Genomic DNA, 12,218 nt, shown 5'->3' with positions numbered 1-12,218 from the left:
TCTGGGGGTCATGCGATGGGGATGAGCGGACCGCAATAGTGCCACTCAGAAGGCACTATTGCCAACACAAGGTATTTGAGAGAAGCCTTGTTTCTGAATGTTACAACGATGTGGCCATTAGTGCTAACTAATGAACCACCCCTTTAAGGGCTTGCTCACATGTTGCATTTTTGCTATTTTTTCAGCCTGTTTTTACCTGCAAAGTGAAGGACATTTCTGAAATCTCATATATATGCTGCGTATTATTTCCTTGCAGATTTGCACCATCAAAGTGTTTTTTAAATCTGCAGCATGTCAATTATTTCAGTATTTTTGCAGCATTTTTCACCCAGTCAAATGAATGGGGAAAAACCAGTACTAAAAACGTATGTATAAACGTGGCAAAAACGTGCACATTTTTACATAGAATTTTTCCTGACAACACTCTTGTTTTTGCAGCAGAAACATTTTGCTACAAATACTCAATGTGTGCACATAGCCTAAGGGGTACTTTACACGCTGCGACATCGCTACCAATATATCATCGGGGTCACGTCAGTGGCTCACATCCGGAGCTGGTAGCGACATCGCAGCGTGTAACACTAATGAGCGACGATCAACGATCGCAAAATCGTTCCAAAACGGGGATTGTTGATACGTTGTTCATTTCCTTAATATCGCTGCTGCCACCGGTACGATGTTGTTCGGCGTTCCTGTGACATCACACATCACTATGTGTGACACCGCGGGTGCGACGAACATCTCCTTACCTGCGTCCACCGGCAATGCGGAAAAAAGGAGGTGGGCAGGATGTTATGTCCCGCTCATCTCCGCCCCTCCGCTTCTATTGGCCAGCCGCTTAGTAACGCCGCAGTGACGTCGCTATGATGCCAAACGCACCTCCCCCTTGAGGGAGGGAATGTTCGGCGGTCACAGCGACGTCGCTGACCAGGTATGTGCGTGAGACGCTGCCGTAGCGATAATATTCGCTATGGGAGCGATCACCAAATGTCGCACGAGCGACGGGGGCGGGAGCTATCGCGCTCGACATCGCTAGCAATCGCTAGCGATGTCACAGCATGTAAAGTACCCCTAACAGTGGCTACAAAATGTCAAAACAAAAGTAACCCTAAAAATATATTCTAATGATCCTTTTTATGCTTAGTAGCCATCTAACATCTGTCTAGATTAAATAAACAATGAACATACTATCCTATTGTATAATAGGTTGCAAAACACTGACAAAGACAATGCATACAATGTATTATTCAGCTCAAGATTCCTGAAGAAATATGTACCTTCCGCACAGGCAAAAGCAAATTCAGAAGTAGGTCTGTAACCTGCCAACTCCTGTTCTTCCTGAGCATTTATTAGCAGCAGAGCAAAGAAAATCTCTACCTTCTACTATCACGTAAGTTTTAAGTTCAGCTTTTTGTGCTGATTTTTTTTTATATCTTCAAAGGGTTAATTCCATGGCATAAAATTAAGATAGGCAGGAAGATAGTATTAAAATAAGCAAGTTTGCAATTTACTTGCTTTTTCTATATAGCATCATAGTGCTATTTGCTTTTTACAACTTATTGCCAAGGATACCAGCCATCGCTGCTGTCTTAGATCGGTGCCTGAACAATATAATACAATAGCACATCCTAATTTTACATTGAGGCCACTCAGGATCTCAGGAGTGCTAACTCCTGACCCCATCTCTCTCACTGACATGTATTTCTTTATACCTGCTCTCCTCTCTTTTTTAGGTTTGCTTACATAACCTCCCCCTTGTGTTACAGGACTATTTGATTATTGAGAGGACTTTGACAGTGTTTCCCTATCCACCCTCACACACCCTCTGCCAGTGCCATCAGCTTCTTAGTCCTTATGAGGGTCTTTGCAGTATAGTGCACAGCATGGATCATGACAACCACGCACACCATAGTGGGTTGTCATAATCCCAACACTTGCGAAGCAAGCAAGGCTGGATTGTACAGCAGCATTAGAGGGCCCATACACTGCTGGCATGAGCTATCCATCAAAGAGGAGCATCTGCCACCCAACAATCAGGGAGTTGGGTGGTTGTACAGTGGTGCACTTCTAAAGCTTAAAGGTGAGGACAACCCTTTAAAGTAGTAGGAGCTTGGTCTTTTAGATATAGAGCTCCAAATCCCTAAATGTCTGAAGCCACCACAGGATGGAGCTCTGGAGCTTACTGCATACTGTGTTATTGATATTTACTGTATTTATGACAGCATGCATTAAGCTTCAAAATTCGACTAATTTAAAGGATACCAGTTACTAGTTTAATGCTGACTGGACCACAAGCAGCAGGAATTACAGCCTGGCTGTGTCATTACTGTCAGGTATATGTTACTCTGAAATGCTATGGCGTTTAAAAAGAAAACGCACTTTAAGGCTGCTTTTACACTACGTTTTTTTAACATGCGTCATGAACTTTTTTTAACGCAAAAACGGATCCAGTGCAAATGCGTTTTCATTTCAATGCATTTGCAATGGACTCACGTCAACATGCGTTCACATGTGTTTGTGTGCGTTATAGTGAGGATCCAGCGACTTGCAGTTTTTTAACTTTTTTCAAAAACACTACTTGAAGCGTTTGTGAGCTGCGTCCAAATACTGAACACAAACGTATGTGAACGCTGGCATGCTGATAGACAGGATCCTGCTTGCTCTACTGAGCATGCCCAGAAACCAGCCTGGTGTAATCAGTCTCTCTCTCCCCCTCCCTCTCTCCCCCGCCTGAGAGCGGAGGACGCTCGTAACAAAGGTAAATATCGGGTAACTGCGGGCTTAGTTACCCGTTGTTTACCTTGGTTACGTGTGCAGGGAGCCGGCAGCCCTGCTCCTAGCAGCTGCAGATGCTCGTAACCAAGGTAAATATCGGGTATCCAAGCAAGTTACCTGATGTTTACCTTGGTTACGAGCCTCCGCAGCTGTCAGATGTCGGCTCCAAGTCTTTCACGTTCAGTTCCCCTCACTCCCGATCACATGACTCCAATGCCCGCCCAAAAACTTAAAGTGACAGGATCCTGCAAAATAACACATGCGTTTGCATGCGCTTTTCTTTGCAAAAACAGGATCCACTTTTGCAGCAAAAAAACGTAGTATGAAAGCAGCCTAAAATGTCGGTCCTGCATCCTTCCAGGTAATTGACAGGTCTCTCCATATGTACACTTATGAACGAGTCTGTCTATCAGATGGAGTGGAGTAGGAAGAAGCCGGCCAGGGGTCGCACCTGACTAGAAACGTCTCTCCCGATAGTCCCTTGCTTTTGAAGCTGTGTTCTCTTTGAAATAATGCAATTGGGCACCGAGGCTCTGATTAATGCAGCCATGATTTCAGAAGCATGAATCTAATGATAGTTGAAATGACACAAAACCCCCCTGTAACTTAAATGGAACCTAACATTAAAATGAATGTGAAGGCTGATACATGCCGCCCGATGCACGCTGCGTGTCTGACGCTGGCTGCATGATTTCAGCCACGTATATTTCACACTGCAATGCTGCAGCATTTCAGAGAAAAACTGTTTAAGGCCCTGTGCGCACGCTGCAGATTTATCGCGGATTTTGCCGCTGATTTGCCGTGGATTTGCTGCAGAAAATGTGTCTAACATTGCTGCAGTCATTCCCCAGAAAATCCTATCGGTTTTAAAAAATGCTGTGCTCACACTGTGTTTTTTTATACCCACGGATTTTCCGCTGCGGAATTAATGAGCATGTCACTTCTTTTCTGCAGGTACCTGCGGTTTTTGCCATAGATAATGGTAAAAATCCGCAGGGACCAACCTGCGGAAAATCCGCGGTAAATCTGTGGTAAATCCGTGGTAAACCGCATGCGGATTTCGCTGCGGTTTTGGTGCGTTTTTTTACCACGGGTGCGGGATTCTTTAAGAGGGTCTGCATTTTCCATAGGAAAAAAGGCACTTTCTATTGCGCACATGGCCTTAAAGCTGCCAGAGACACCAGTCAGGCAGGCAGGTCCTCCCCGACCGATGCCACTGACTGACAGGTCTTTCCCTATATAAGCATGCAGGGTGAGAATTGTCACACCAGGGCAGTGGGCGGATAGAAGCCACCGGGGCCCCGCATGTCCAACTAGACTCCTCTGCATCTTGGTCCTTTTAAAGTATGTTGTTCTCGGAAACACTGCAGCATTTCAGAGATTAATATATATGGCTGAAATCTTACAGCCAGTATCTGATATGATACATACTTCCGTGTATCAGTTGTGAGGTTCTCTTTAACATTTGCAATTATTGCACATATATTTTTTAAATATTATTTGGGTCTATTAATCAGTTTTGGGTTGAAGAATACTGTATATTTTAAAACCCCAACACTTTTTTCACTTACCTAAAAAATTTTAGTATCTGTTGGGATGAAGCTTTACAAAAGGTTTTCAGCACTGAACTGGGCAGAAATGTAAAAATATATGTAGACTGCAATGATTCAGAAGCTGCACCATATTTCTCAGCTGATGAATAGAGCGCTCAGCTAGGTAAATGCACCTCATTATGCCACTCAATGGAAATAGTCATTAACTAGAGCTAAAGGCTGAAAACTTCTCCAAAAATATGATGATCAAGGCGTGATAGAGAGAATCTGTCATGGAATCTGCCACTGAAAACAGTAGGTGATCTTCACAGTATATTTGAAAAAAAAAACCCAACAAACTAAAACATTATATTGCTCAACCCAGTGCAGCAGCATTATTGCTTAGTGAGCTTGTATGATTTATCCTCTGGACAACGGCCTCTGTTTCTAGTAAAAACAGAGGTGCATGTTGCATTGCATTACTACTATGACATAGTCTCTTTAAATGTATCAGTGCTTTATCTTATCACAAGCCTTGCGCAGTTGTGTCACCCAGGTCATTTTAAAACAGAACCTATAATATCCTGGAAAACTTCATAAGATAAGAGTAAACCAAGATATAACAATTTCTTAACTATATACAGTATAATTTGGAAAAGTTAAAAAAATATATATCTAATTAAATTATAAAAACTATAGTCTTTTAAGTTAAGGAAGGCTCTTCACTGTCTCACTATACTGACAGCTGTGTAAGACTTCTTGTGTGGGGGGGGTGACTGTCTGCAAAATATAAACACAGGGGAGATCTGTGCTGCTGTCTTCATTAATTCCAAATTTAGTTACGGTATACATATGGCAATATAAGATAGATTCCTGTGTATTATAGAGCAATAGGAGGAGGCTAGAAGAAAGATCTACAGAGTTGAAATCTATCACAGCTTCTTCTCAGTATGTCCCTTAGGGGTGCTTCACACACAGCGAGCTCGCTGCCGAGATCGCTGCTGAGTCACGCTTTTTGTGACGCAGCAGTGACCTCATTAGCGATCTCGCTGTGTGTGACACTGAGCAGCGATCTGGCCCCTGCTGCGAGATCGCTGCTCGTTACACACAGCCCTGGTTCGTTTTCTTCAAAGCCGCTCTCCTGCTGTGACACACAGATCGCTGTGTGTGACAGCAAGAGAGCGACAAATGAAGCGAGCAGGGAGCAGGAGCCGGCGTCTGACAGCTGAGGTAAGCTGTATCCAAGATAAACATCGGGTAACCAAGGTGGTTACCCGATATTTACCTTAGTTACCAGCATCTGCAGCTCTCACGCTGCCTGTGCTGCCGGCTCCGGCTCTCTGCACATGTAGCTGCTGTACACATCGGGTTAATTAACCCGATGTATACAGCAGCTAGGAGAGCAAGGAGCCAGCGCTAAGCAGTGTGCGCGGCTCCCTGCTCTCTGCACATGTAGCTGCATTACACATCGGGTTAATTAACCCGATGTGTACTGTAGCTATGGTAGGAGAGCAAGGAGCCAGCGCTCAGTGTGCGCGGCTCCCTGCTCCCTGCACACACAGCTGTGCGCTGGTAACTAATGTAAACATCGGGTAACCATACCCGATGTTTACCTTAGTTACCAGTCTCCGCAGCTTCCAGACGGCAGCTCCGTGCAAGCGCAGCGTCGCTTGCACGTCGCTGCTGGCTGGGGGCTGTTCACTGGTCACTGGTGAGATCTGCCTGTTTGACAGCTCACCAGCGACCATGTAGCGATGCAGCAGCGATCCTGACCAGGTCAGATCGCTGGTCGGATCGCTGCTGCATCGCTAAGTGTGAAGGTACCCTTAGAAGTCTCCTCTTTTATCTGTACTACATAATATAGATACATTGATTGATACAATGATTTGGGTCTGGATTAGAGTCATTTTATTGCAACCACTGTGATAGCACAAACAGGTAGTGTAGTAAGGGGGAAGCCAGAGGTCAGTACATGGGAAGAGCATACAAAAAGGCTATGTGCCCACGGGAGCTTGCTTCTGCTGATTTTTCCGCAGAGAACCTGCGGATTTATCTGGATTTTCCAGATAAATCCGCAGGTTTCAGCATGTACAGACAATCCCCATGTTATCCTATGGGACATGAGGAGTGTCTGTGTCCACGCTGCGGAATGTGCGACTGTAGAATATGCTGCGGATGTCCCGCAGCCGCACATAACTGCATGTCAATTATTCCTGCGGAATTACCTGCGGAAATCCCGGCCCTCCACTATGGAGATAGAGCCGGGACGTCCGCAGGTAAATCGCATGAAAGTACACGGGTTTACCGCAGCTCTTCTGCTGTACTAACGCAGCTACAAATAGCTGCGGATGCCAGCGGGCAGCTGCGGTAAACCTGCGGCCGTACTTGCGGATACATCCGCAGGTATGAGCTCCCGTGGGCACATAGCCTTAGGTGGAGCAGTAGACAGCATAGTCAGTGAGAAGCCAGAGGTCAATACATGGGAATACCAAGATAATATGGAGGTGCAACAGGTGATACTAACAATCTTACTTGGCAGGAAGTGCAAGGCCAGGCATAAATATGGTGTCTAATCAGGTACAACAGGTACTACCGTGTTTTTCCAAAAATAATATCTCCCCCCCAAAAAAAGCCCTAGTACGGAGTTTCAGCATTTTTGGAGCGGTAAATGGCATAGCGTAAAAAAATTCCAAATGCCAAAATTATGAATTTTGCGCAAAATGTGATATCAGGCAATCAGAACAGCACTTCTGCGCAAAAATGGTACCATTAAAAACATCAGCTCAAGATGCAAAAAATAAGCCATCACTAAGCCATAGATCCTGAAAAATGAGAAGACTACGGATCAGGGAAAATGGCGCAAAAACTGTGCCATCTTTTTTGGACAAACTTCCTGGGTTTTTTTAACCCCTTAGATAAAAGTAAACCTATACATGTTTGGTGTCTACAAACTCATACCAACTTGAGGCATCACACCAACACATCAGTTTTACCATATAGTGATTACTGTGAATAAACTATCCCAAAAACAATCATGCAATCGCATTTTTTTTGCAATTTTTTCACACTTGGAATTTTTTTGACATTTTCCAGTACACTATATGGTAGAACTTATGGTTTCATTTAAAAGTACAACTCGTCCTGCAAAAAATAAGCCCTTATATGGCAAGATTGACGAAAAATAAAAAAAAGTTACAGCTCTCGGAATAAGGGGAGCGAAAAAAAAAATATGGAAAAATGGAAAATTGCCCGGGGGGTGAAGAGTTTAAACAAAGTGTCATCTTTACGCTCACTTCAGGGGCCGGTCTGTCCCTCTATGTCCCTCCCTGCTCTATCGGCACAGAGACAGTGCCTACTCTGCTGTTTGGTCAGATCTGTAATGATCAGATGGTAACAGAGTGGTGTCTATACCCGGCATTCAGCAGACAAGCGCCACCCCTACTGGCATCTCCCTCACATAGGAAGTGCTGAATTTAAAAAAAGGTTATCGAATATAACTTTACAGGGCCATAGAGCCCATTGGTCCTTTACTGAAAACCCAAGTGCTCCATTGTCTAAATACAAACATTTCCAAGATAACACTACCACGGAAATGTCAGAGAAGTATTTAACATTTTTTAGAATTCTGCTTTCTGTTATAGCAACTTGCACTTTTGTAATATTTTCTTTTCAATAGAAAATTGAGGCTGAGACCCGGCAGTTATGTTATTAGAGGTGTTGAGTATTGTAGGTAACTACATTACATTTTTATAGTCTAGGTAAAGAATGTTTTCTTATGTTGACATTTTTGGTAGTTGAGTGTACTGCCACAGAATAAGTAATTCATCTGAGCTGAGCCTAGCGTTCCTAAGCTTCAGTCAATGACAAATGTCACCTACCTAAATAACCTTATTTCTGTGTTTGCTATGACAGAACGTGCGGCAGATGCATTGTATTCAAATAAACACCTCTGTCCTCCATGCCGATAAACATATATCTTTTACTTTGCATTTGCATTATAAAGCGAATGAAGAAGAATGAGTCACAACAAGGCACAATGAGCTGAGATTGAAGGGCTGCAATTAAGTTCATACTTTTGTGTAATAATTGACCCTTTTTTGCTGCAATGTCAGAATATGGGAACGACAGAAAAAAAACAACATTTCCATTTCCATCACTGCAGGTTTAATAATAAGTACTGCTGACAAATCTGTTTGATCTAGAAAAGCTAAGCAAAGCTAGGGATTGTGGGAAGAAATCACAAAGATAGCAATCAGGCAAGAAATAGCTATGAATTAAACAGAATTCATAGCTTCTTATCTTAATAAGGCCCTATGCACACAACCATTTCAGGTGATAATATATGGCGGTAATGTATTCATATAGAGACTTACATCGCACAATTTCCAAATCATCTTTTTCATGTACATAATATGTGAACTAAACTCACAGCATGCTCCCCCAGATGCTGTGTATCTAACCATATTTTCTATCTCGAGAACTGCTTCAGGAAATGAAGAATATACTTTAGAGATGATCAAACCTTTTGAAATTGAAATTTGGTGACAAATTAATTAGCTGTAAATTGTATATAGTTCAAAAGATGTGCCTAATAGTGATGCGGGAATATACTCGCCACTATTTGTTACGCTCACAAATATTAGGGTACTCAGGATATCCGTTACTCGTCAAGTATTTGGTATTCGCCTCGTGAGTTTCGAGACCCCTCCCCACATGTTTGGCGCCTAATTTTCAGTCTTTAAACATGCGGGGATTGCCTGCCAATCACAGTAATACTGTATTCATCTTTGCTACTGGCATTACTGTGAAATGCAGGCACAGCAAAAAAAAAAAAAATGATGTGCAGTCCCCAGCCTATGTGTGATAGCCAGCGCTGGTAAAGGAGACAGCTGGGGACTAGTATTCTCAGACTGGAAAGGTCCATGGTTATTGGGCCCTCTTCAAGCTAAAAATAGCAGCCCGCAGCCGCCCCACAAATGGTGCATCCATTAAGGTTTAATTGAGTTCACTGAGAGCAGCAGGGAAGCGTGAACACCGGTGACGTGACTGCTAGACTGTTGTGTGGCCATGTCCCCAATCTGACAGTCCAGCAATCTGGCAACGGTTTCAATTAAGTTCACCGAGAGCAGCGGGGGAGCCACTGAGAGTAAACTCTGGTGACCAGACTGCTCTGATTGCCACACTGTCGAATTGCAGGACACAATGGCACAGCAATCTGGAAATCCGGCAGTATGGTCACCGAAGTTCACAGCTCCCCCGCTGCCCTCCATGACCTCCATTAAACCCATTGCCAGATTGTCGGACAGCTCTGTGGCTGCATCCAGCAATCCACAGTTAGATAATTTGGCAGAGGGTTTTATGGAGTTCAGTCCGACAATCCAGCAGAGGGTTCAGTGGAGTTCACTGAGAGCAGCAGTGAAGCCCTCAAGTGTGAACTCTGGCGAAATAGATGCTTCCTATCACTAATCTAGGGCTTAGTGGCTGCAGTGAGCTACAATTAACCCTTTATTACCCCAATTCCCACCGCACCACGGCAATCAGGAAGAGTCGGGTGAAGTTCTGGATATGGGTGACTGCAGGCCGCTATTTTTAGGCTGGGGAGGCCCAATAACCATAGGTCTTCCCAGCCCGAGAATTCCAGCCCCATAGCTGTTGGTCTTTATCATGGCTGGATATTAAAATTGGGGGGACCACACCCCATTTTTTTAAATTATTTATTTACATAACAATAAGAAAACGTATGCGGTTCCTTTTATTTTGATACACAGCCAAGATAAGCACACGACTGGGGGCTGCAGCCTGTAGCCGTATGCTTTATCTGTGCTGAGTATCATAATATGGGGGACCCTACCCCAATTTTTATTTTTTTTATTCATTTTTATACGACGATAGACACGCATAGTGTCAGTGATTGCAAGCACTCAGCTGACACGCTGACATTAAGGGTGAGTGCGCGTCTGACTACAATCAATCACAGACGTTGGTGAGCTGGGAAAGCAGTGCACATTAAATGAAGGTAATAAGTGGCTCTTGAAGTGAATGAGCGGCCTGGGAGCAGCGTACAGCTGCACAGGAGCTTCGGTAAGTACAGCCCGCTTGCTGTTATGCCCCTATCTCTTCTAACACCATTTTTAATTGCCGAATTCTGGTCACCATAAAATGATATGGGGATTGGCATCCGACCAAATATACAGCTCCAATCCCGGACCAGAACCATTTTTTTTTAACCTGTTTAGACCCGCCGGTCCCAATTATCTGTGAGTCCGTCCATCACTACTGTCAAGCTGCTGATGTGACGTTAGCACCACAACTAATAGCAGCAACACAGACTTAGTGCTAGGCCAAGGAATAATGAGTGATGTGTGGTTTGATTTTTGAGAAGCAACTGCACCCGGGACTGAGATTTACTGAAAGGGGACAGCCTTTTAAACTGTGCATTGAAAAATGTTAACATATCATGACTGATTTTATGCTTATGGATGTAAACATAGGCTTACATACACTCATTGCAAGGATAGATCTTGAAAATTAACCAAACTGACATACAATATAACAGTTATTCACATAAACTACAGTAGCACCCTTGTGACCACTCTACAAGCCCGCAGAAAGAGACACTTAGTACAGTTCAAGCTGCTCCTATTTAGCTGAAAAAATGCATGGCTAGCTGCAAACTCTAATTAGACAGACCTTTACTCCTTACAGCACATCTGTCTGCAGACTTCACAATACTAAATAGGTTTTATAGACCTGATACAGTCTTGATGAGGCCGTATTTACTTTGATAATTCCTTTCAGAATAGCTGTTTAATCCTTTATGAAAGTTTAACTCAACCTAAACCCATCCAACCTGGTTGACAGCTCCTCAGAGTCCCTCCTGTTGCTGAGATCTCTCACTGCTCAGCACAAGCTGCAGCTGTCAGTTGGGCTGGATAGGTAAAGATTGAATACACTTGCCGCTTTAAGTTATTTTATTCTCGAACTCATAAATTGCTCATATTGTCAATGTATGTAAAACGCTGTGGAATTAATGGCGCTATATAAATGAGTAAATATTATTATCTCAATATCAGTATTATACAATTCTGACATGGATTTTCAATGTAAATCCACCAGTATTATTAGTCTAAGAGATGTATTTAATATTGTGAAAAAATGGTAACATTTCCACATGATTTTGATGGAACCTCCTGCTCCTCCTGGTAAACGCACTTGTCTTCATTCAATAATACCACATTAGTCCTTATACACTGCAGGCAATGGCACTGTTCTCTGCAACCGCCAAGGATAAATGTTCTCTCCACAAATCCCACAGCTTAGTCCTTCTATAAGAAACAAGATGAAAACACACCTGTGTATCAGCATTTAAAACTTTGATCCTCTGTGTTGATATAAAAAGATCCACTTCTGTTAACGTCTGAGAATCTCCTTCTGAGTTCTACAATGAGAAGAAAAAGATAATGTAAAAGGTATTATTCACATATTATCCGGGATAAATGAGATATGGAAAAAGATTTTATGGTTTTTGATGGTGGATTTCTACATGGTGGTTATATTAAAATCCAGATTACAATAAAGCAGCAAAATTCTAATAATTATAAAGAAAACCAATTGCAAAACCTTTTTTATACACTGCATCCATAAGGCCCTGTGCGCACTCTGCATTCTTGATGTGTTTTTTGGTGCAATTTGTTGCAAAAATCTGCATGTCTATCCTTATGCCAGCAAAGTCAAAGAGAATTCTGAAATGCTGTACACACGTTGCTTCTTTTTCCCCTGCAGTTTTGGGTGCAGAAAAAGAAGCAGCGTGTCTATTGTTGTTTTTTTTCCTGCCTTGTCTAGCTTATTCAGTCAAGGATTTAATTAAAAAAATGCATTGCACAAAAACGCACCAAAAAAAACAAACCAAAA

The 12,218-nt window shown here is 43.0% G+C and overlaps 1 protein-coding gene across 2 annotated transcripts in view; it reads right to left on the bottom strand.

Annotated features, from left to right (window-relative positions):
• Positions 1-12,218, bottom strand: part of APBA2 (amyloid beta precursor protein binding family A member 2) — a 596,113-nt gene that overhangs the window by 148,501 nt on the left and 435,394 nt on the right. For both annotated transcript variants that reach the window (XM_075345685.1, XM_075345686.1), the window contains one exon: positions 11,659-11,745. In XM_075345685.1, coding sequence (XP_075201800.1) covers positions 11,659-11,745 — 87 coding nt within the window. The remainder of the gene's footprint in view (positions 1-11,658; positions 11,746-12,218) is intronic.

Source organism: Anomaloglossus baeobatrachus, chromosome 4 (assembly GCF_048569485.1).
Source record: "Anomaloglossus baeobatrachus isolate aAnoBae1 chromosome 4, aAnoBae1.hap1, whole genome shotgun sequence".
In the NCBI taxonomy this organism is placed as follows: domain Eukaryota; kingdom Metazoa; phylum Chordata; class Amphibia; order Anura; family Aromobatidae; genus Anomaloglossus; species Anomaloglossus baeobatrachus.
The sequence above is the reverse complement of the archived record's forward strand: the minus strand, read 5'-3'. Positions and strand labels throughout refer to the sequence as shown.